This window comes from Ambystoma mexicanum, chromosome 7q, assembly GCF_040938575.1.
Source record: "Ambystoma mexicanum isolate Mex_15411 chromosome 7q, UKY_AmexF1_1, whole genome shotgun sequence".
Lineage (NCBI taxonomy): Eukaryota > Metazoa > Chordata > Amphibia > Caudata > Ambystomatidae > Ambystoma > Ambystoma mexicanum.
In genome coordinates, this window is record NC_090941.1 from 991,228,021 (window position 1) to 991,254,337 (window position 26,317).

Below are 26,317 nucleotides of genomic sequence, written 5' to 3' on the forward strand. Positions count from 1 at the left end.
AGACAGAAAACAGAGCGAAAGAACAGATTGGCAAGAGTATGAGCGGAAGGAACGCCAGAGCAGGGTATAAAGCATGCAATCTTGGTGAAGGAGTCTACTACCACCCATATAGTGTCAAAACCGTGTACTCTTGGCAGGTCAGTGACGAAGACCATGGTTATCGTGTGCCAGGGTTTAGTGGGAAGCAGTAACGGCTGAAGGAGGCCTAAGGGTCGGCCCTTGCGGATCTTGCATTGCGCACAGATAGAACAGTTATTGACATGCTTGTATACGTCCCTATGCATGGAAGGCCACCAACATTACCGCTGGAGTAGGGCCAGTGTACGTCTCTGTCCTGGGTGTCCATTGATAGGGGCATCGTGCGACCATTCCATGGCGCGGGTTCTGATATCGTGTGTGGGTAGGAGTAATCTACCCTGTACAAAGGGCAAACCATTGTGAATGACTGGATCCCATTCACGTCCTTGTTCGTGGTGACTAGATACCCACTGTCGGATGTCAGAAAGCATGCAGGTGGGTGGTGTGCATAAGCACACCACATGTTTTCTTTCGAGTATGGTTTCCGGAAAGACGGGGAGCGAAACCCCCCTGGTAGGCGTGATAAGACATCAGCTTTGCCATGGGTAGTGCCAGGGCGATGCCGGATAACCAAGTCATAGGAAGAGAAGAAAAGGTGCCAACTGACTTTTCGGCTTTTGGCGCATTTCAAGGGCACGAGATCCTGGAGGTTCCAATGATCGGAAACAGTGACCTGGTGTTTCGCCCCCAGAAAATGACTTCTTCATGTCTGGAAGGTGTCCTTCACTGCCAACAGCTCTTTCTCAGTGACGGTATGGTGAGCTTCCGTGGGAGTGAATTTTCGGGAATGGTAGGCTACCTGTAGTGATACACAAAATTGCAAATCTGCCAATCAGGGCTTTAGATGACCGCATTAGCCGCTGAAAGCCAATAGTTTATTCAAAGTATGTGCCACAAATGCTGACAGTAGTCTGTTGTAGCACTTCCATTACGCAGTAGTGAGCTACAAGGAATATGCAGGCCTAGTAGGAGTGGTAGGTCACATTATGCATTGTAGATAGACGGGCAGGGCGGAGGCCCCAGTTCTGTAGCTAATAGACATTATTGAAGTGTTTGGAACATTATGGCACCTATATAGCGCTTAGATAGCCAATCTTAAGCGCTATGAACACTAAGCTATGAGTGCATGCCTTTTAGAGCTTGCTCACATAGCGTTAATTCATCTCGACTTCTCTTAGAATATTCTGCCTTTCTAACTGTAGCCCTGCATGGTTTCGTAAACAAATCCTCTTTTCTCTGGGAAGGCACTGATAAGACATTCCTCAGTTTTCGCACAGATGGGCTCCAAGCAGGGAGGGGCACAGAAAAGGAGCACAGTGGAAATTCACAGAGTTGGGTTTTTCCATGAGCAAGCCTATATTTTGCACAGGGAAGGTTCTGGAACTGTGCGTCATGGACTGACAGCACGAGATTATAAAAATGCATGCCCACATGACTCAGGTGGGAGATCGATCTGTGGACTTGGTTCGAGCAAAATCGAGTGTCCGGAACCTGCTGCTCTGTCGGCACCCTGCAGCGCTGTCCTCTGAGCGGGGCTTGCAACAGCTAGCTTATGAGGGCCAGGGTCTCCCAGTGCTGATTTAAGGGGCGTAAGACTGTGTTTCTCTAAGTTCTATGTTTCTCTATATTTTGTATTTCTCCAAGTTTTGTGCTTTGTAATCTTCTCTGACTTGAATCCCAAGATGTTGGTAAAATTCACTGTTTAGAATAAATGCTAAAACTGATTGACGGTGTAATTTGTCACTAGCATGAGTTCACTGCTCGGCACAATAGAACCTGTATTTTGGGCTGAATTGGGTAATTTTTGCTCTCATGGGCTGGTCCCGAGGAAGATTTTCCCAATATCAAGACATTACCGAATGGAGCAAACCAGTAGCCGAACAGACCTGGGATAATACCGCACCTAGTGCAAAAGAGGAAGCATCTGCTTCGACTATGAAGGCATGTTCCTTGTTCGGGTGTTGGAGCACGGGGCAGTCATGAAAGCCATTTTCAGGGCATCAAACGCCTCTTGCTGCTCCGAGGGCCAGAGGAACGGGTTACGTGGACTGGTGAGTCTGGTTAAAGAAGCAGCAATGGTAGAGAACCCAGGGATAAACCTATGATAGAAATTGGCAAAGCCAAGAAAGGATTGCAGAGACTTCCGGGATATAGGAATAGGCCAATCGAGTATGGAGCAGACTTTCATGGAGTTCATGGAGAGCCCCCCCAGAAGTGATGTGAAAACCCAGAAGATCAACTGCTGAGACGCGGAAGAGGCATTTCTCAGTTTTGGTATATAGGGTTTTTTTTTTGTTGTAGGCGGGCAAGCACCTCCCGGACATGGGTGATATGTGACTGCCTTGTTGGTAAGTAGATCAAGATGTTGTCATGGTAGATGATGAGGTAAACGTCTGTGATGTCAAGGAACAACTCATTCATATATCGCTGGAAAGTGGCTGGGGAGTTGCATAGACTGAAGGGCATGACCGTGTACTCAAACAACCCATGTCTGGTGCAGAAAGCGGTTTTCCATTCATCACCCTTCCGGACGCAGATTAGATTGTAAACTCCGCGCAGGTCAAGCTTGGTAAAGATGGAGGCCTGGGTGAGGCCGTCAAGAAGAGGGTTGATGAGAGGTATGGGGTATCTATTCTTTATCGTGATCTGGTTAAGCCGCCAGTAGTCCACACAAGGACGCAGATCACCCTCCTTCTTGGGCACAAAAAGATTGGACTGGCGGCCGGTGACTGTGATGGACGAATGTGCCCTATTTTAAGGGAAGCCTGTAGGTATTCTTTGAGAACCAGATCTTCTGTGGGAGACAGTGAATAAACATGTCCACAGGGCACGACTGCCCCAGGGACCAGGTCTATGGGGCAGTAGTATGGACGATGTGGCGGGAGGTGTTCTTCACACCCTTTATCGAAGACATTGGCATAGTCGTGGTATTCTGCGGGGATACTAGTAGCAACTGCCCCTACAACATGGCCTGGGGGGGAATCTAGATCCATGTCTTGTGAGTCATCAAGCGACATGTGTGCGAGCCCACCTAAGACTTGGGATGGTGAGAAAACCCCTGCTGAAGGAGTAAGGCAATAAGTTTGGCAATAAGAATACTCAAAGAAAACACGACCTAGAGCCCAATCTGTGGCAGGATTATGCACCCGAAGCCAAGGGATTCCCCGGATTAGACCAAATTGTGGCATGGTGATCAAGTCAAAAGAGATTACTTCAGTATGGGTATCAAACATGGTCAAGGTGAGAAGTGCAGTTTGCTGCCTTATTGGTCCTGATAAGTGACGACCCATCCACTGCCTGTACGGATTCCGGGTGCTTTTTGTTCTGTAGGGGTAAGTGGAGAGTAGCAGCCAGTGAAATGTCTATGTAATTACCTGTGGCCCCTGAGTCAATTACCAGTTGGACGCAGTGGTTTACCCCATCAGAGATTCAAAGGAGTGCCTGTACTGCCATAGGCTTGGTGAGGCTAGTAGGGGGTGCAGGAGAGGTCGGGATCAGGCTTGCCCATGCCCCCTGGTCTAGGGGCGAGCCTTCTGAAAAACTGCAGGTTTGGGTCTCGGGCGCCTGGGGCATTCCTTCACAAAGTGGCCGTTTAACCCGCAGTAAAAACAGGCATTGGAAACTCTTTGTCATTCCTGTTCAGTGGGTGTCATCGGGCTGTGAACCCCCCCCCCCCCTATTTGCATAGGCTCCCCTGTAGTGTCTGTATGGGAGAGACAGAGAGGAATCAAGAAGCCAGATTTCTTCCTGGTCTCGGACTTGCGTTCTGCCCATCGGGTGTCCACCTGAAGGGCTAGATCTGCTAGGTCGAGATACTGAGCGGGAAGGGACGGTACCACAGCAAGAGCGTCTTTCATAAAGTCACCAAACCCCAGTAAAACACGGCCGCCTTCTTGTTATAGGGCCAGGCGGTTTCCACTGCTGATTGAAACGGGTTATGTAATCCACCAGGGAAGACTTGCCCTGTGTTAAATCTAGCAGTTCTAGGTCCCGGGCCTGGGCCTTGTGCCGAGTATCGAACACCCTGGTCATCTCTGTTACCAGGAGGTCAAAATCATAAAGCACAGGGCAGTTAACCTCCAATAGCGGATTGGCCCAGGCCACTGCTATGCCAAAGGCCGTGCTCACTGGCCACGGCCGAAGGAGTAGCCACCTAGTGGTTCCGAAAAAAAGATATTGGGGGAACATGTATAGTGGATACGGCTGAAGGCCATGGCTAGGGGCCCGTAAAAAAACAATGCTATAACAAAACCCTTGAAATTCACTGAAATAAAAACCCTGGTTAACGTGCATTTATGTTGCGTAGATTTAACGCAGCCAAACCCTTGAAATTCAGCAAATGTGGGAAGTCAACCAGCTTAGCTCAACGATTTCCCATTGCAAAGCCCATGAGCACATACATATTATAAAGGAAGGGATTCACAATGACATACAAAATATCATTATGGGGGACAAGGTATTATGGGGGACATCAACGGGACCACGCCGAGTTAAGCTGGCCATGACTTCCCACATCCGCTGAATGTCAAGGGTTTTGTTTCATGAAATCTGTGCAACTTAACTGCATGATAAGAAAGGTTTTTTTCAGTGACGATATATCTATCTTTGAGTCAAGTCACACATGCCACAGCGCCACCCAGTAGCCATTGCTGGATGTTCACCTGCTGTTCTGATCCGCATGAGCTGGCCAAATGCAAGCCTTTAGCTCCAGAAAATAGTTTTTGTTTTACAGGGCAGTGCTATTTTATACATGGCTTAATTAGCCAAAGACAGATTGTTCTCAAAGCTGCAGACAACTGCATACCTGGTTTCACCATTATTAGGTGTTTGCTAAACATGCCCCAATGCTCCAACCACAAAGATGTCCGACTATACTTTACTAATGATGTTAATGTTAAAGGACATTTGTACCGCGCACTATCACTACCAAAGTGGTCCCCTGGTACTCTGGCGGCTCTGAAAAAGGGGATGAGAGGGGGTGGGTTAGTGGGAATAAGCTGGAAAAGTGCAAGAGAGCAGTGATGTGCTGTTGGCAGCCTCAGCCCCGTGGGTCCGTTGGCTGGGCTTGGGGTGTTTTACGGTCCGTAGTCGTCATGTGCTGTTGTGCAAGTCTATGTGTGGTTTGTTTTGTTGCATTGTTGTGAAGCTTGTGCAGATTGCTGCGTTTTAGGCTTATGGTTGTGTTTGGTTAGAGTTTGAGAGGTGTATGCAGAGGGATGGAATTGTTAGTTGGCATTGCTGTCCATTGCAATTATGGGATTCCATCCAGGTGCGGTACATGCTGACATTTACATTTCTATCCAAATGCAATGCAAGCTTAAGTTTAAAATTCTAAGTGTGGTGCTTGTTATGAATAATATTTCTATCTAGGTGTGGCGCGAGCTAAAGTTCAGAATTCCATACGAGTGTGGCACATGCTAGTAGTCACACTTCCATCTGGTTGCGACGCATTCCCTAATAAGGGTGAAACAAGCTATGCAGTTGTCTGCAGTTTTGAGCACTGTCACCCACAAAAGACTGAGCCTAACATCATAAAGCAAATATTTTACGCTCTTAGCTATCACAGGGTGTTTGAGCCATAACATCAAAAAAGCTGTCCACGGCTCCCGTAAATAAATAGAGACGCTGATTGGTATTATGATTCAGTTAGAGGCGTAGATCATTTTCATTGATTGGTATAAGTCTTCATTACATAAAGGTTAGTGAACCTTACCTCTCTCAAACTAGCCTATAGAATCCGATTTGAGGACTAACAAGTTGCCTGGACCGCACACTCTTATCTGCCATCATTCTTTTATGTTTATGTCTTGTGGTGATAATGAAATTGATTGAATGAAATCAGTGTCTCAATCATGCTTTCTTGAGAACCATTCTGGTGATCTAAAAGAGCTTCCACCAATTCCCCTCCAGTGTAACTTGTGTTCTTTTTCCACAGCTAGAAAAAAGGCGACCTACGATAAATTTGGAGAGGAAGGTCTTAAGGGAGGAATCCCACCTGACTTTGGTGGTGATGGGGCCTGGATTACTGGTTACGTGTTTCATGGAAATGCTGAGAAAATCTTCCAGGAATTCTTTGGAGGCGACAATCCGTTTGCTGGTAGGAAAGCATGATATTAACATTGTGTTGCTCAAGCCATTTATTTATTCTGCTTTTTTTTTGTTGGGAGAAATTCAAGTTTGTCTAAATGTTATTCAACATCTAAATGGCAGGAGGTTTCGAGTTAGATACATATTAGCCATTAAGGCCTTTGTTTGAGGACTGCCTATTTCCTATACTCTTGTGTACATTTCGAAAATGACCCGTTGATTCCAATGTGTGATCTGTCAATCAGTTATTCATCGAGATAACCAAATGTAAGAAGACATGACCATATTACTCCAAATTGATTTAGCATCATAATGCTGCGCAGTATCGAATACATACACTCTTCATGACTGTTGTGTTCAAGATCAAACCAAAGAAAGGCAGAAAACAAGTAAATCTGGTCTTTGCTGGATGATAATTCCTGCCATCAAAGGTGTGTCTTGCCTGTCAATGTGATGGATAGCTGCCTGCCAGCTTGTATGGACCATCTGGCAAGGTCCATACGGTTATTAGAGCTTTGGCTACCATGAGGAGTCAGAGGATAAGAAAACAGTAAGGAGTAAAGTGGAAGTAAAAGGCAAGATTATTGTAAAACACATAATAGGTGGATCCTTCATAGAAGGCGGGCGAGGCAGGAGGCCGTTCCTTGCGACTACAGAAGTAAGGAAGTTGATGACTTCAAAATAGAACTCTCCCAAAATTCATTTAGATGTTTTTAAGCTTAACCAAATGCTAAAACATTTCATTTTACCGCCTCCCTCACCCTCGACCCCTGTAAAGGGCAACATATACCCACACACCTCAGTATGTCTATTTTGGGTAGACTCTTCCATCCTGTTACCTTATAATGAGACGCTGAAGAGTAGAACTACCCATGTGAGGCCCACTGCAGAACTAGGAAGAACATTGGTGACCCAATAGAGTGTAACCATGATGATACTGGGACGAAGAAGAGGCACAGAGTGCTGAAGAGCACCCTGCAGATCCAACAAGAGCAGACTAGTCACTGTGGACATTGTGTATGTATAACAAACCCAGAGCCCTCACTGGAGGAACCGTGAGGGCGAACACGGCAGAACGAGGCAGGAGGCAGGAGGCAGAAGGCAGACCGGGATGCCGAGACGGAAGAAATCCGGTGCGAAGCAGCTCCGGTGTGGACAGACCGCTCGGGAGGGCGAGAAGAAGAAGCTCCAAACGTTCCTAAAGACCGGCGATCGTAGCAAGCAGGAGCCACGCCAGCCGGAGAAGCCTTCACATGGTGGAGCCGCAGCGGAAGATACCAAGAGGCGGGGAAGGCCGTCGGCAGAGATGGATTTAGAAACAGTATAACAGCTCGGAATAACTACATTACTAGCAGTGTGCTATAGAGCCTAAAAGCTATACAAAGCCTAGATCAGTTAATGGACCAGGCCAACTATAGAGGGAGAAATGTGCCACATTTTGAAGACTTTGAGCAAACCTATAAAAGTGTCAGAGAATAAGCTATCTCCCAAACAGAAAAAGGGCATGTATTCGGCGTTATTGCCAGCTTGCATCCTGGTTCTCTTGCCGGAGGAGAATCGGCCAGAAGTATACTGCGGAGTTGGAAAGATGATGCACAGCACATGTGCTGAAGGATCCCCATACCAGGTATTAATGCTTCCACACAGTCAATCTGTGTGCATTCTCAGGACGATCCGGCCTTATTTGCACCAGCACACAACGCTGAATACCAAGACATGCCCTTTGGAGGGTCTGTATAGACTTGTAAGTGGTTTTCCTGGTGGACTGTGCCAGACATGGGGATGTGCAAAAAATCCCCAGACACACCGCATATTAATGATGGCAGTGCCGCTGTCAGCAGAATCATCATAGATTTGCAGTGTGCAACTTCCACTGTAGGGTTCCCGCAGCCATGCGGCCACTTTGCGTCCAGGCTCCTCACAGAAGAGAAAATGCAGAAAACCTTTTTATGTTTTTTTTTTAATGCATCTGCCAGCCTGGCAATGGATTGCTGGACTTTAAAACCTCCAACGAAGCACCCAGTATTCCAATTATCTAGTGTACTAGAGATAATTCTTAAATTGTGTATACAATTCTATGCTGTTAAAGCCTACACTACAATAGACCTCCTCAATGGCAAACACTGCTGTCAATGGTGAAGCCTAAGGATGTTGCTGAATCTGAGAGTTGTGGATCAAAACCTTCTAGGCACATATCATTGAAGAATTGTAGGACAGGTTGTGGATTTTTAGCAGGCGGGGGGGAACGATGAGGGCAAATTCAGTCTTGGATGGGTTAAGTTTGAGGTAGGCAGTCGACATCCAGGACTGGATGATGGCTGTTATGGGACCAGGTAAGGCCGTGCCCCAACCTGCATGCGCTCATGAAGTAACACACAGGAGCCAGTGAGTTCAGTTAATAACTGGCGCATGGGAAGCCGTGCACCCCTTTTTATTGGGACCATCACACGGTGTACCATGTGCCACCAACACGTGACACAGCACAAGCCCTGTGAGGGACTTTAAGTCACAACAATGGCTTGGTAATCGCAGAGATGACTGATGTCCTTTTGGGCTTTTTACTCTCATGTATAACTGGGTATCGTCTATGTATTTGTGAATGGCTAAGTTGGAATCGTCTAGGTGAGTGCCCAGAGGCTTCATGCAAACGTTAAAAAGGATTTTACAAAGGTAGCGGGCGCCCCTCTCTCGAAAGAACAGACATGATAACCTGTTCAGTGGTTATTAACCACTTGAGAGTTCGCAGCCACTGCTTTTACTCACTGTGCCTTTCACAGATGGGAAATATCCATTTGCATATCAGTCTTTGTCCTGCCCAGGGGCAGTCCAGCACCGAAATACAATGGCAATTCCAATCTGAACGAGAGTACCACCAGCAACCCCATACACGTGTTTCACCCTTGTTGGGGATCATCAGTGAGGCGAAGCTGATGCCTCTCTAAGCACAGTGAGAGGGAGACCACGTCTGGTTGCCCCCAGGAGACCTAGGGTTACCAATCCCAGGTTCCTTAAAAAATAGTTTTACAAAGGTAGCGGGCGCCCCTCTCTCGAAAGAACAGACATGATAACCTGTTCAGTGGTTATTAACCACTTGAGAGTTCGCAGCCACTGCTTTTACTCACTGTGCCTTTCACAGATGGGAAATATCCATTTGCATATCAGTCTTTGTCCTGCCCAGGGGCAGTCCAGCACCGAAATACAATGGCAATTCCAATCTGAACGAGAGTACCACCAGCAACCCCATACACGTGTTTCACCCTTGTTGGGGATCATCAGTGAGGCGAAGCTGATGCCTCTCTAAGCACAGTGAGAGGGAGACCACGTCTGGTTGCCCCCAGGAGACCTAGGGTTACCAATCCCAGGTTCCTTAAAAAATAGTTTTACAAAGGTAGCGGGCGCCCCTCTCTCGAAAGAACAGACATGATAACCTGTTCAGTGGTTATTAACCACTTGAGAGTTCGCAGCCACTGCTTTTACTCACTGTGCCTTTCACAGATGGGAAATATCCATTTGCATATCAGTCTTTGTCCTGCCCAGGGGCAGTCCAGCACCGAAATACAATGGCAATTCCAATCTGAACGAGAGTACCACCAGCAACCCCATACACGTGTTTCACCCTTGTTGGGGATCATCAGTGAGGCGAAGCTGATGCCTCTCTAAGCACAGTGAGAGGGAGACCACGTCTGGTTGCCCCCAGGAGACCTAGGGTTACCAATCCCAGGTTCCTTAAAAAATAGTTTTACAAAGGTAGCGGGCGCCCCTCTCTCGAAAGAACAGACATGATAACCTGTTCAGTGGTTATTAACCACTTGAGAGTTCGCAGCCACTGCTTTTACTCACTGTGCCTTTCACAGATGGGAAATATCCATTTGCATATCAGTCTTTGTCCTGCCCAGGGGCAGTCCAGCACCGAAATACAATGGCAATTCCAATCTGAACGAGAGTACCACCAGCAACCCCATACACGTGTTTCACCCTTGTTGGGGATCATCAGTGAGGCGAAGCTGATGCCTCTCTAAGCACAGTGAGAGGGAGACCACGTCTGGTTGCCCCCAGGAGACCTAGGGTTACCAATCCCAGGTTCCTTAAAAAATAGTTTTACAAAGGTAGCGGGCGCCCCTCTCTCGAAAGAACAGACATGATAACCTGTTCAGTGGTTATTAACCACTTGAGAGTTCGCAGCCACTGCTTTTACTCACTGTGCCTTTCACAGATGGGAAATATCCATTTGCATATCAGTCTTTGTCCTGCCCAGGGGCAGTCCAGCACCGAAATACAATGGCAATTCCAATCTGAACGAGAGTACCACCAGCAACCCCATACACGTGTTTCACCCTTGTTGGGGATCATCAGTGAGGCGAAGCTGATGCCTCTCTAAGCACAGTGAGAGGGAGACCACGTCTGGTTGCCCCCAGGAGACCTAGGGTTACCAATCCCAGGTTCCTTAAAAAATAGTTTTACAAAGGTAGCGGGCGCCCCTCTCTCGCAAGAACAGACATGATAACCTGTTCAGTGGTTATTAACCACTTGAGAGTTCGCAGCCACTGCTTTTACTCACTGTGCCTTTCACAGATGGGAAATATCCATTTGCATATCAGTCTTTGTCCTGCCCAGGGGCAGTCCAGCACCGAAATACAATGGGATTGGTAACCCTAGGTCTCCTGGGGGCAACCAGACGTGGTCTCCCTCTCGCTGTGCTTAGAGAGGCATCAGCTTCACCTCACTGATGATCCCCAACAAGGGTGAAACACGTGTATGGGGTTGCTGGTGGTACTCTCGTTCAGATTGGAGTTGCCATTGTATTTCGGTGCTGGACTGCCCCTGGGCAGGACAAAGACTGATATGCAAATGGATATTTCCCATCTGTGAAAGGCACAGTGAGTAAAAGCAGTGGCTGCGAACTCTCAAGTGGTTAATAACCACTGAACAGGTTATCATGTCTGTTCTTGCGAGAGAGGGGCGCCCGCTACCTTTGTAAAATTATTTCTAAGGAACCTGGGATTGGTAACCCTAGGTCTCCTGGGGGCAACCAGACGTGGTCTCCCTCTCGCTGTGCTTAGAGAGGCATCAGCTTCACCTCACTGATGATCCCCAACAAGGGTGAAACACGTGTATGGGGTTGCTGGTGGTACTCTCGTTCAGATTGGAGTTGCCATTGTATTTCGGTGCTGGACTGCCCCTGGGCAGGACAAAGACTGATATGCAAATGGATATTTCCCATCTGTGAAAGGCACAGTGAGTAAAAGCAGTGGCTGCGAACTCTCAAGTGGTTAATAACCACTGAACAGGTTATCATGTCTGTTCTTGCGAGAGAGGGGCGCCCGCTACCTTTGTAAAATTATTTCTAAGGAACCTGGGATTGGTAACCCTAGGTCTCCTGGGGGCAACCAGACGTGGTCTCCCTCTCGCTGTGCTTAGAGAGGCATCAGCTTCACCTCACTGATGATCCCCAACAAGGGTGAAACACGTGTATGGGGTTGCTGGTGGTACTCTCGTTCAGATTGGAGTTGCCATTGTATTTCGGTGCTGGACTGCCCCTGGGCAGGACAAAGACTGATATGCAAATGGATATTTCCCATCTGTGAAAGGCACAGTGAGTAAAAGCAGTGGCTGCGAACTCTCAAGTGGTTAATAACCACTGAACAGGTTATCATGTCTGTTCTTGCGAGAGAGGGGCGCCCGCTACCTTTGTAAAATTATTTCTAAGGAACCTGGGATTGGTAACCCTAGGTCTCCTGGGGGCAACCAGACGTGGTCTCCCTCTCGCTGTGCTTAGAGAGGCATCAGCTTCACCTCACTGATGATCCCCAACAAGGGTGAAACACGTGTATGGGGTTGCTGGTGGTACTCTCGTTCAGATTGGAGTTGCCATTGTATTTCGGTGCTGGACTGCCCCTGGGCAGGACAAAGACTGATATGCAAATGGATATTTCCCATCTGTGAAAGGCACAGTGAGTAAAAGCAGTGGCTGCGAACTCTCAAGTGGTTAATAACCACTGAACAGGTTATCATGTCTGTTCTTGCGAGAGAGGGGCGCCCGCTACCTTTGTAAAATTATTTCTAAGGAACCTGGGATTGGTAACCCTAGGTCTCCTGGGGGCAACCAGACGTGGTCTCCCTCTCGCTGTGCTTAGAGAGGCATCAGCTTCACCTCACTGATGATCCCCAACAAGGGTGAAACACGTGTATGGGGTTGCTGGTGGTACTCTCGTTCAGATTGGAGTTGCCATTGTATTTCGGTGCTGGACTGCCCCTGGGCAGGACAAAGACTGATATGCAAATGGATATTTCCCATCTGTGAAAGGCACAGTGAGTAAAAGCAGTGGCTGCGAACTCTCAAGTGGTTAATAACCACTGAACAGGTTATCATGTCTGTTCTTGCGAGAGAGGGGCGCCCGCTACCTTTGTAAAATTATTTCTAAGGAACCTGGGATTGGTAACCCTAGGTCTCCTGGGGGCAACCAGACGTGGTCTCCCTCTCGCTGTGCTTAGAGAGGCATCAGCTTCACCTCACTGATGATCCCCAACAAGGGTGAAACACGTGTATGGGGTTGCTGGTGGTACTCTCGTTCAGATTGGAGTTGCCATTGTATTTCGGTGCTGGACTGCCCCTGGGCAGGACAAAGACTGATATGCAAATGGATATTTCCCATCTGTGAAAGGCACAGTGAGTAAAAGCAGTGGCTGCGAACTCTCAAGTGGTTAATAACCACTGAACAGGTTATCATGTCTGTTCTTGCGAGAGAGGGGCGCCCGCTACCTTTGTAAAATTATTTCTAAGGAACTTGGGATTGGTAACCCTAGGTCTCCTGGGGGCAACCAGACGTGGTCTCCCTCTCGCTGTGCTTAGAGAGGCATCAGCTTCACCTCACTGATGATCCCCAACAAGGGTGAAACACGTGTATGGGGTTGCTGGTGGTACTCTCGTTCAGATTGGAGTTGCCATTGTATTTCGGTGCTGGACTGCCCCTGGGCAGGACAAAGACTGATATGCAAATGGATATTTCCCATCTGTGAAAGGCACAGTGAGTAAAAGCAGTGGCTGCGAACTCTCAAGTGGTTAATAACCACTGAACAGGTTATCATGTCTGTTCTTGCGAGAGAGGGGCGCCCGCTACCTTTGTAAAATTATTTCTAAGGAACCTGGGATTGGTAACCCTAGGTCTCCTGGGGGCAACCAGACGTGGTCTCCCTCTCGCTGTGCTTAGAGAGGCATCAGCTTCACCTCACTGATGATCCCCAACAAGGGTGAAACACGTGTATGGGGTTGCTGGTGGTACTCTCGTTCAGATTGGAGTTGCCATTGTATTTCGGTGCTGGACTGCCCCTGGGCAGGACAAAGACTGATATGCAAATGGATATTTCCCATCTGTGAAAGGCACAGTGAGTAAAAGCAGTGGCTGCGAACTCTCAAGTGGTTAATAACCACTGAACAGGTTATCATGTCTGTTCTTGCGAGAGAGGGGCGCCCGCTACCTTTGTAAAATTATTTCTAAGGAACCTGGGATTGGTAACCCTAGGTCTCCTGGGGGCAACCAGACGTGGTCTCCCTCTCGCTGTGCTTAGAGAGGCATCAGCTTCACCTCACTGATGATCCCCAACAAGGGTGAAACACGTGTATGGGGTTGCTGGTGGTACTCTCGTTCAGATTGGAGTTGCCATTGTATTTCGGTGCTGGACTGCCCCTGGGCAGGACAAAGACTGATATGCAAATGGATATTTCCCATCTGTGAAAGGCACAGTGAGTAAAAGCAGTGGCTGCGAACTCTCAAGTGGTTAATAACCACTGAACAGGTTATCATGTCTGTTCTTGCGAGAGAGGGGCGCCCGCTACCTTTGTAAAATTGTTAAAAAGGATTGGTGAGAGGATGGAGCCTTGCAAAACTCTTCAGGAGACTGGGCGTCGATTAGAATGCAACAGTTAATCTGGCTGGCCTGGTGTCTGCCCGAGAGATAGGAGCTAAACCAATTCAGGACAGTGCCAGCAATGTCCATCCTGTCAGCAAGACGGGATAGGAGGATGCAGTGGTTGTCGGTGTAGAATGCAGCCGAGAGGTCAAGGAGGATGAGAAGGCATGAGTCACCCGTATCCATGATTTGGAGTACATCATTCACCAGCTGGATGGTGGCTGGCTTGATGCTAGACTTAGCGTGGAGGGGGTACCTGACTGATAGTCATTTTGGAGGTTAAGTTATTCAATTCTGGCGAGTAGTGGTGTAGCAACTACTTTCTCCAAGATTTTGACAATAAACAGGAGGTTTGTAATGGGTCGGTTGTTGGCCAGGTTGTCTGGTGCTAAGTTTCTTTTTCTTCAAAAGGGGGTCATATGAGACCAGTTTTGAGGGTGTCTGGAAATGACTCTTCTGTGAGGGAGGCATTAATGATGCTGAGGAGCGTGTTGAGTGCGAGCCCATGAATTGTTTAATGATGGAGACCGGGATGATATCACCTGAGTGAGAAGTAGGTTTGAGGGAGCCAAATATTTTTAGGAGATCTGGGTGAGAGGGAGAAGAGAATTCTGTCCAGGGGGGCAATGTGCATTGTGGGGTGCAGGTGGGCAAATGCTGAGGGGGTTGAATTAGTGATGTTTCGGATTTAAACAAACATGAGCAGGAAACAGTGCACATACAACTGTATCAAGGACCATGCTATGTTATGGTGTTGGAATTTATATTGTGCTCCGTTGCCATTTGCAGAGTCTCCAGGTGCTCTGGTGGACGTGATAGAGAGGCGAGTACCCTTGGCCTGTGCAAGGTGTCCGAGCCCTTCCAGTGAGGGCCATCTTTTAGTAGTACTGTGGTATTCAGTGCCTTGATGCCTTTGGGCTTAGTGCGCATAATGTAAAAGTAAATACATAAAATAAATAAATATGTGAGAGGCACACAGAACACACCGACATCCACAAGGGTCATGTTTTAGTATTGCATTGGGTTTTTCCTGTATGCAATGCACTTGTTTCAGTCTTGCCTCGTGTCACATTGCGAACAGGAGTGTTCTGGCAGGTTTAACTGCGGAAATCACCCTATCTGGACAATTAATGAATGAGATTGTCCAACTCCAGGCCTCCAGGCCCGGGATCCTCACAGGTTTTCAGGATACCCCTCATTAATATTCATGAGGAAAAAAATTGCATACATTTCATTGAATAAAAATGTATCTTGTGAATATTAATGGCGGGTGTCCTGAAAACCCGACATGGATCCGGCCCTCGAGGCGTGGAGTTGCACAACCTTCGGACTCACTGCATTGTGTGGAAGATGTCACCCTGTGGTGGCACTGCCACTATGCACTGCAGATACCCAGCACAATACACCACTTTACAGACCTACCTCTGCACTCTTAAACCACTATGGTGCTGACTGGTGAAGTGTAAAAAAAAAAAGTCTTACCTTAAGACAAGCTAAGCGCACAGCCACAATCACGCACACCTCCTCCTCCCCCCCACCCCCCCTCCACCCCCACCCTCCAACACTGCTTTCCAAATGAACACTCACAAGCAGCCTCTGTGATTCAGGCCCTAAATATTTAACTTGTTAACCAATTGATCAATAATTGCACGCGCAGGCAGCCTTCTTAGTTGTGATTTCCCACCTGGCGATCTCCGTCATCTGTAGGTGCCAACCATAAGCGGAGCAGTGATCCTGAACGGATTTCCCCTGTATTACAGGACGCCAAAAATGAAACCACTATCACCTATGCTCGTACTCACAGATTAGAACAACTAGAATAGGACTTGACATAGAATGCTGAGTGTTCACAAAGTAAATGTATCTACAAACAGGCTGCTTCTCCCCCTACAGTGAGAAGTCACTGGTCATGTCATGTAAAACCCACCTGCCGGTTACACCAGTGTGGGCCGCCTTGGCTCTTTGCGGGACCAAGTCGCATACCACCCTCATGGCCGGACCATCCCATGCCACATATTGTAACCGCCCTTTAGTCCTCATGTGCCTTTCAATGACATGTACAGCGCGGCTTTGCTTCCTAGCTAAGTTTGTACTACATACAACCTCAAACACTAACATAAGAATAATAATAATGGCAGGCAGCAGGCATCACTTCTCTGAGAAACAAGCCCCCACCGCCCCCCCCCCCTACAACATTGGCATCCCCTGAGCACGTGCTCATTGTGCTATGCCTTTAAATGTATTGTAAACACAGTTCTTGTTATTAACGTTTTTAAGATCAGTCATGAAAACCAACAGCAGGTGCCTTTGTTCTTTTGTTTACCTAAGCGACACATTTTCATTTGAGAGACATGCAGGTGTGTCATTGATGTCAATCAAAATAAGGGTAGCAGATGCAATATTGTACGACCTGTAATCAACGCAGGAGGCGACGCACATCACATATCGTTCCTTCTGGCCAATGGGCCATTAAACCATTATCCAAGTACCCTCCATGCTAGCGCCTGTTAATAATGAATGATTGATTGGGCAAAAGTGAGATTGATCAAATCTCTTTATTGTTTTGATCAAATCTATTGTTGCAGAGCAGCAATCACTACCTGTAGGTGCCCCAAAATGGCAGATGTGTCAGCCACCATTTTGGTGTAAAATTATAGCCGTTTTCTCGCTTGCTCTGTTTGCTATATTTCTGCTAATGACAGGCTAATAACAAGCACAGAGAAATGATTCACCCTGTTGCAAATATTAGAATCTCTCTAGGTCTTGAAAAATCTTCTACACTTGAATCCAGGTGTGAGAGCCACTTTCAGGGCATGTAAATGTGCTTTGATAGGTTCTTTCCAAGAAGCGTGCAAGACCTCTCACGCATTGGACTCGTAAAGTGGAACAGTAAAGAATTGTAATCGAATGTTTCATTCTGTAGATTTTTACAATGAAGATGGTTCTGAAGTCAACACAGGGTTTGGAGGACTGCGAGGCCGAGGAGTGAAGAAGCAGGATCCGCCGATCGAGCGAGACCTGTATTTATCATTGGAGGACTTATTTTACGGTTGCACAAAGAAGATAAAAATTTCTCGCAGGGTAAGCAGCCCTCATGGTTGGCAGCATGGGTAAGTGCCTGCTGCTAGGGTACGGTGTGCAATCTGAAGAACGTGGGTCCAGATCTTGCTATTCTCAAATCGGCCTACGACTCCCATGACCCCTCTCCTTTCACTATGCTCACCGGTGCTAATTGGAGTTATAGTCCAAAACATCCAGAGAGCCAAAAGTGCCAGACTCCTGTATCTAAAGGATATTAAAGGAGTACTGTACAATACCACTGAGAGTAACACTCTTTCTTTAGAAATTCTGTAAAGCGCCATACTGTGGTCATTCAGGCTGTCTAAAATTCAAAAAATAAAGCTAATTATTATATTTAAGACCAGGAGCGTTAGCTCATGGAAGAGAAAATCTAGTCTGATATCTACAATGCATTGAGCACAGGCCTCATCTTCTTGGAACACACAATGTGTTGCTTGAGGTATTGGAAAGTTAGGATTGGCATAACTGGAACAGCACTTGGGTTGGGCGAGGTATAGGATTGGCATAACTGGAACAGCGCTTGGGCGAGGTATAGGATTGGCATAACTGGATCAGTGCTTGGGTTGGGCGAGGTATAGGATTGGCATAACTGGATCAGTGCTTGGGTTGGGCGAGGTATAGGATTGGCATAACTGGAACAGCACTTGGGTTGGGCGAGGTATAGGATTGGCATAACTGGAACAGCGCTTGGGCGAGGTATAGGATTGGCATAACTGGATCAGTGCTTGGGTTGGGCGAGGTATAGGATTGGCATAACTGGATCAGTGCTTGGGTTGGGCGAGGTATAGGATTAGCATAACTGGATCAGCGCTTGGGTTGGGCGAGGTATAGGATTGGCATAACTGGAACAGCGCTTGGGTTGGGCGAGGTATAGGATTGGCATAACTGGATCAGCGCTTGGGTTGGGCGAGGTATAGGATTGGCATAACTGGATCAGCGCTTGGGTTGGGCGAGGTATAGGATTGGCATAAATGAATCGGCGCTTGGGTTAGGCGAGGTATAGGATTGGCATAATTGGATCAGCGCTTGGGTTGGGCGAGGCATAGGATTGGCATAACTGGATCAGCGCTTGGGTTGGGCGAGGTATAGGATTGGCATAACTGGATCAGCGCTTGGGTGAGGTATAGGATTGGCATAACTGGATCAGCGCTTGGGTTGGGCGAGGTATAGGATTGGCATAACTGGATCAGCGCTTGGGTTGGGCGAGGTATAGGATTGGCATAACTGGATCAGCGCTTGGGCGAGGTATAGGATTAGCATAACTGGATCAGCGCTTGGGTTGGGCGAGGTATAGGATTGGCATAACTGGATCAGCGCTTGGGTTGGGCGAGGTATAGGATTAGCATAACTGGATCAGCGCTTGGGTTGGGCGAGGTATAGGATTGGCATAACTGGATCAGCGCTTCAGTTGGGCGAGGTATAGGATTGGCATAACTGGATCAGCGCTTGGGTTGGGCGAGGTATAGGATTGGCATAAATGAATCGGCGCTTGGGTTAGGCGAGGTATAGGATTGGCATAACTGGATCAGCGCTTGGGTTGGGCGAGGTATAGGATTGGCATAACTGGATCAGCGCTTGGGCGAGGTATAGGATAAGCATAACTGGAACAGCGCTTGGGTTGGGCGAGGTATAGGATAAGCATAACTGGAACAGCGGTTGGGCGATGTATAGGATTGGCATAACTGGAACAGCGATTGGGTTGGGCGAGGTATAGGATTGGCATAACTGGATCAGCGCTTGGGCGAGGTATAGGATTAGCATAACTGGATCAGCGCTTGGGTTGGGCGAGGTATAGGATTGGCATAACTGGATCAGCGCTTGGGTTGGGCGAGGTATAGGATTGGCATAACTGGATCAGTGCTTGGGTTGGGCGAGGTATAGGATTGGCATAACTGGAACAGCGATTGGGTTGGGTGAGGTATAGGATTGGCATAACTGGATCAGCGCTTGGGCAAGGTATAGGATTGGCATAACTGGATCAGCGCTTGGGTTGGGCGAGGTATAGGATTGGCATAACTGGATCAGCGCTTGGGTTGGGCGAGGTATAGGATTGGCATAACTGGAACAGCACTTGGGTTGGGCGAGGTATAGGATTGGCATAACTGGATCAGCGCTTGGGCGAGGTATAGGATAAGCATAACTGGAACAGCGCTTGGGTTGGGTGAGGTATAGGATTGGCATAACTGGAACAGCGCTTGGGTTAGGCGAGGTATAGGATTGGCATAACTGGAACAGCGCTTGGGTTGGGCTTCAGGGGTGTAGCTACCCTTCCTTTTGTTAACGGATACCCATCCAGGGCTCAAAGGAATATGGACACTCGGCTTGTTGGACATTTCTAAAACTATGCACCAAGGTTAAGTGGGCTCTCCAGCAGTGGTACACGTGCAAGTGATGGCTCATCGGGGAGTGTGCTGTGGTGGCACCCGATGGGCACTGAAAATCATTAGTGTGCATTGCACTATCCGTGTGATGCTGAAGGCCTCCGGCACCATGCTTTCCTCTGCTTGAAAGTGCAATGGAAGAACCGTACCCCAGAAAAGAGATCCCAGAAGGCTGTGTTTTGGGCGGGCAGGTGCAAGGAGAGGGCGGGGATGACCATAGTTATTAGCATGACCTTTGGTAGTCAAGTAGTGGGTAAATAACCACACACCTACAAGCGTTGTGTCCCCCATATGACTATCTATATGCAAATGCGATCGTTTTGACTTGCAGGTGGCACACCACCTAATAGCCAAAACTGAAACCACTGTGATTCTCCTTGTGCTTCGAGCAGCAGCTGGAAACTCTCGCGCCCTATTTCCATAAAGGGGGTGATGATATGCAGTGTCCTTATGACGCTGAGGGTCATAACGAGTGCTCTTTGTAATATATGTGCTTACATCCTAGGTCATGAACGAGGACAGGCACACTTCCGGCATCCGAGACAAAATCCTATCCATCGACGTGCATCCCGGGTGGAAGCAGGGGACCAGAATCACTTTCCCAAAAGAGGGGGACCAGGTAAAGTACAGGGGGCCGACAAAGAGGGCATTTTCTACGCAGCTGGTTTCTGTACAGCTTTGTAGTATGGAGCAACAGTAAGGATTGGGGCATTCGATATGGCATCCAGGAAACCTACAAATATGTGTTGTTTGATTGAAAGGGATTGAATGCTGTCAAGTTCCGAGTGTCGGCGCTGACACTAGTTCCATGGTGATACTGTGGACTCAGCACGCGCTTGTTCTTCTTCTTGCTGTTAGATTTTTATCCATCAGCGGTGATTTTTGGATACCGAGGCTTGAGCCTCATTACTTCATCTTCTCGGGTTGAGTATGTAGACGTGGGTTTGTTTTCTTCTTGGTCTGTGTGTTCTTGTCACAGTAGAGCTGGTTTCACAGGGTCTTCGCAGTGAAGGGCCGCGGGTAGCGGTCGAAGGGGTTTGCAGTGGTGGCAGTGAGTCTTCTGATCAGAGGGTTCGGGTTCTGATCCAGTCCTTGGCAGAAGTTCTTACTCAGCTTCGCTAGATGTTCGTCCAACATCTCTATGTCCAGGTCTCTGTGAAGGTCTGCTATCCTTGTGAAGATTGGAGCTCCAGAAGATATGCCGAGGGCCTTCTGGACTATCTGAAGACTCTTCCGGTGTCGCTCATGGCAGGTCATCCATGCTGGGGAGGCATACGTCAGGGTTGGTCTGATGATCGCCTTGTAGACGTTGATCTTTGTCCGGAGGGGCATGGACTTGCTCTTCTGGAGTGGGTACAGCGCTGCCATCTTTCCTGCTGCCTTCTGCTGAGTATTTTCGATGTGGCTTTCCCAGTTGAGTTTGCTGTCCAGGGTCACACCGAGGTAGCGGCTGCTGCTCTCCCATTTGATGGTCCCCCCGTTGAGGCTGCTGTATGGGTGCTCCTTGATCTTCTTTCTGGTGAACAGCATTGCGGTTGTCTTGCTGGTGTTTATTTCTATCCTCCAGTCGCTGTACCACTTCGCAATGGTATCCAATGAAGCTTGCAGGTTCTTTGCCACTTCCTTTTCGCTGAATGACTGGGAGATGACTGCAACATCGTGTGCATACAGCGCCAGGTCGGTCTTGTGGAGATCTGTCGGGATGTCGTTGGTGAAGAGGTTGAACAGGAAGGGTCCGAGGTTCGATCCCTGTGGCACGCCTGCTCGGATGGGATGTGATGAGGACATCTCAGACCGCATGGCGACATGGAAGGTGCGGCCTCCCAGGTAGCTTGCAATCGTCTTCACCAGGTAGTTTGGAAATCCCAGGCCAATCATCTTGTGCAGAAGTCCCTTGTGCCAGACTCGGTCGAATGCTTTAGCGACATCCAGGAAGACGATTCCTGTGGACTTCTTGATGTTGAATCCGTGGCTGATGGTGTCCACCACTCTCAGCAGCTGATGGGTCGTTGCACGCTCCTTTCGAAATCCAAACTGTTACTTTGCTAGTAGATTTCTTTCGGAGGTGAAGTCGCTGAGTCGGGCGAGGAGGACCTTCTCCAGGAGCTTCGATAATCCAGAGAGCAAGCTGATGGGGCGGTAGTTCGCTGGATCCTTCCGTGGTTTGCCGGCTTTTGGGAAAACGATGACCCTTGCTTCTTTCCAGGAACTCGGGAAGTGCTGGAGCCTCATGCATGCATGCATGGACTCAGCTCTCTCGTCTTCATATTTAAAGGTGTTCCTCACAGGCAGGGACAACCTGTAGATTAGTGGGTGGTGACGCTGAAAACGGTGACCTTTCACTCAAATACTTCACAAACAACAACGAAAGAAGATTTGCGTGTGATGCAGAAAACAAGTTACACAAGTCCCCCTTCTCTATGCGGGATTTCCACGTTGTGTTTAACCCCACTTGACCTCCCTGCAGGACTCTCCTTAAGGGGACTTCTTCACTGCTTATAAACTCAGGCACTAAGCATTTTTCGGTGGCAGGTCAGGTGCAAACAGGTGTTAGTTCTTAGTGGGGGGCTGGGGGTGGGGAGCGTGAGGTATTCGTTTTTCCAGCACTGCTCGCTCATGAACATAACTCAACCGATTTGCTTCGTGTCACAGTGTAGTTGACAGAAATGAATTAAAAACGTCGAGCATACATAATGTCGAATAATAATGATTGAAAAAACAAAATATCTTTTTTCAGTTACTAATGAACTGTCTTAACTTTGCCACATGGTCGGATAACCTAACCTAAAATACAGGTGTATTTACAGAGTGCACGTTCACCCCAGTGGGGCATCTTGGAACTGTACAGAGGGATCCTCAATGCAAGCATATGGGTTTTTGGGAGCATTTTGAGTTCCAAAGTTAGGGTCCTGGCAAGGTGGATGCTTAGGGAAGGTTCCTGCAAAGGGCGGCGTTGGAAGGATGAGGTTTTTGTCCAACTCCTACCATTTAATATTTAGGTATCGTGTTTGTTGTTTTATTCTGTTTTTTTCTTTAAATTGTGTATTAGTTCTAATGCAGTGTAAATCAATTTTACATTTTCACCGAGATATTTTTCTTATTCTGCATAATGAGTTCAACATCGTACATATGAGGTAAAGGAGAGGGAGGGAATGGGAATTCGTCCAGTTCAGGAAAATTGTTCTATGTTTCTTGCTGCCAAGTTAGGGGTTGGTCTTTCACTAATTTGGAAGCAAAGGGGGCTATAGGATAACCCAAGGAGTGGTTGTGGCTACTGGTCGGCCACCCTAGGGTGGGGTTGTCCAACTCCAGGCCTCGAGGACCAGATCTTTGCCGGGTTTTCAGGACACCTCTCATTAATTTTCATAAGATATATTTGCATTCAATGACTCTAAATTTATGCACATTTGTCCTCATGAATATTGAGGGCTATCCTGAAAACCTGTCAGGATTCCAGCCCTGGAGTTGGACAACCCTGCCCTAGGGGATGGTTGGACCTTGGTAGATACTGTGACCCCTGATTGGCAGGGTATACGCTGGAAGCACATGATCCATTTGCAGATAAAGGACCGGACATGCCGGAGGTCTAGAAGGAGGAATGCCTGTTGTTGGATCACATCCTCTGCGTATCAGAGGAATTGACTGACCTGTCTACTAACAATCATCTCTCAACTCAACTTACCTACTCGCCTTTCAATCTATCACTCTACACACAGGCCCCCTCCCCACCCCCTCAACCCCTCCCCCGCCTTATGCCCGCTGGCACCAACTAAACGTTCACTTTGCACGGCCACAACATCTTAAGCCCTATCGCATATCCCATCCTCCTCCCAGACCAATGGCTCTCCACAGTGGAACCTTTAAGAAGGTTAAGCTAGAGTAATTGTTGAGTTTTTAAGTCAACATCACCCCAGTAAGGAAAAGACCTGGGCAAGCTGTAAAGAAAGGGTTAACGGTGTCCCATGAGTATCCCCATCAGATAGCACCCCGTAAGGATTCTCCTTGCATCCATTCATGCATGTTACACCCAATCAGAATCCGAGACTGTGGCGTGACTTCTTTATTAATGTCCTTAGTGTAGTTTGAAGGGAGATTTGCCCACTGGAGTCTTTTTGAAGTCAGTCGGCATTGCAAGCGGGCTGAGTTATAGTAGCCAAAATGGAGAGGTCTGCAAACAAAAGTGTTCCACCATCTTGGTTGGTTTTTGTCAGGGCTCTTTCTTTTCCTGTCCCCTCCATTTCCCGCAGGCATGGTTCTCTGGGTGGGATGTCATAATGCCCTCTAACCATCCCTACGGAATAGTGCAGGCCATGCACTGGAACTAGGATCCTGCTGTCTGCAGGTAAAGTAAAGGACCCTCTGTAGTGCCAGACAACATCCTATGGGGGAAGTGGAGAACTAAGGACTCGCATTGTCCTGGAGACACTGGATTGGGCCTCCCAGCAAACCAAAAGTCAAGGGAAGGTTATGGGCCCTAATCCCGACTGACCCAGACATCGCCTGCGTGTCCCATGTGTTGGACCCAGTCAACCAGCTCACCAACCAGACACCCGATCACCAACCCGGGAAGCTAATAGAAGCCTGGGTCAATGCTGTTAACCACAAAAAACAAGAAACCAAAGGTACTATGATGAGGCCCAATTTCCTGGTCCACTTTTTGGGACCATAGTGACTTTTAAGCCCTCTTGCATGTTTTCTGTAAAGTCACATCATTTAACTATTGACATTGTTGCCAGGTCGTTTGCCTTAACATCCCTGCTGATAAACCCAGAGTGCCCTTTCACGCCATGGTCGGCATTCACTACAGGGGAGTCTTTGTGTGTTATTAGTTTGTTTTTTGCATTGATTGTTTTATTAAAGGTACTATGTTTTTATAGAACCTTCATTGGACATTCTTGTATTTTGGAACCATTGTACTAAAGCTGTTTGGTTTGCTACTGTTATCAGCTCACATCCCTCGTAAAGATATGGCCTGCGCTCCCCAAACAGGCACTGGAGGTATACCTTTCGGGCAGATTCTATTTAACCTTTATGATTGGGATCTCTGCTGGGCAGTAGTAATTTAGTCATGCCAGGTGCATTCGATAATAATTCTCGCTTGTTTCCTTGCTTTGAAAAAAACATCTTCTTGCCTGTACCGTGTGCTCTTTCAACACCTGACCAAGGACTAATTCCAATGGATGCTCATACCGATTCACAGACGTCACAGCACTGTGCTGTTAAAAGATGCCAGCCCAAATGCCTGCTAACCACACTCTGTACAGGGCTCTGCTGCTCTCGAGTTAGGTTCAATCTTTCAACAATAAAATAAAAAAATAAAATGTGCATTCTCTAACGCACACTTGAGACCCTTTCCAAGTCTTGCTGCTCTAGATCACTGGGCCCCCACATACAGTTTCTCATTGACTGGCCTACTTAGTAATCAAAATCAGTATGTTCATCATCTCCGATTTATAAAAATGTCTTCACTGTGAATGTTAGGGTCTATTAAGTTAAATGCAGTTAGAAAGCGCTAAAGATCAGAAGGTTTTGGAGCGCTAATAAATCATCATTGGAGAGCCATGCAGAAGGTGTACCCCCATAACGGCTTTACCTGTCAAGGTAGCCAGTGCTATTTGTGTAAGATATGAGAGCGGTGAGCAAATGGAGGCGCATTTACTACGACACGGGCCACACAGTTCTGGAGACCTTGGAGTCAATGGATTCGCAATTCAGTGCAACCAAGTAATTGTCATAGTCCAGTTTAGCACTAGGAATGTGCCACGAGTAATGTTCCTGAAGGAACGGACAAATGTTTTGGAATAAGCATAGGTAGTAAGACGAGGAACTTATCACGGCACCTATGTGGCCTACTGTGTTCGCCTGGGGGTCAAATAGTACCACCAATGTCTCTATCTGTGGCCAGTTAGGAAGGGGACAATGATTAAATGTAAATTGAAGATGAAGAGTGTTATACATTTCTTGAAGGGCCTATGATAGTAAGTGCAAGTGTAGCCGCATTGAGGCAGGTCATCCAACCTTTCAAAGTCTGAGGCATTGTAGCATGGCGGGCATTATCAAGAGGATTGTCACATAACAATTTCAGGTACAGCTGGGTGTTGCCAGCATCGCAGTGAAAACCCACTCCAATATCAGCCAAAGGGTCTGGTAAAGGTCTGCCATATTGTTAAAGAGAAGGAGAGACGTGGAGGAATACTGCAAGTTAAAAGATGTTTGTGTGCTTTTAATGATATAACAAATTCCAAACAGATCTGTTGGTTAAAATGATGAAAACCCTTACACCATGGTTACGTTTGGGCCTTTTAGAACACCATGCATGTACAATACTATCCATAATTGTCACTATGGCCACCATTGTGCTCTAATACAGATAGTACCAGATCTGACATGCCCTAAATGTGTCCCAGGTCTCCTCCATGTGAAGAGTTACAACAGAAGCACCGCTCCTCATGCGTGTGGCACTGCAGGTGTTCGAAGGTTCCCGTTACTTCTTGACTTGATGATGTAGCTCCTGATTGTCCCAACTTTTATTTTCACAATTTCTCCTGGAATCCAGTTATATTAACGAAAATGAATCGCATCGAAAGGGATTCGATATTTTTTATAGGCACTATCCAACACTTTCACCAAATATTCTAGGACTGAAGTTTGATTGTATAATTGCATCAGTCCTAAAATATGTTGGGGAGGGCGTTTTGAGCCTTAAAAAAAAAAAAATCGAATCGCTTTTGATGTGATTCGGTGTTAACTTCTCTGTAGGTTTTGGGTTGTATATATTACTC

General features: G+C 47.5%; 1 protein-coding gene across 1 annotated transcript in view; it reads left to right on the forward strand.

Moving 5' to 3' along the window:
• Positions 1 to 26,317, forward strand: part of DNAJB13 (DnaJ heat shock protein family (Hsp40) member B13) — a 119,865-nt gene that overhangs the window by 77,559 nt on the left and 15,989 nt on the right. Inside the window, exons 3-5 of the mRNA XM_069640134.1 lie at positions 6,014 to 6,175; positions 16,997 to 17,154; positions 20,041 to 20,154. Of these exons, the coding sequence (XP_069496235.1) occupies positions 6,014 to 6,175; positions 16,997 to 17,154; positions 20,041 to 20,154 (434 nt within the window). The remainder of the gene's footprint in view (positions 1 to 6,013; positions 6,176 to 16,996; positions 17,155 to 20,040; positions 20,155 to 26,317) is intronic.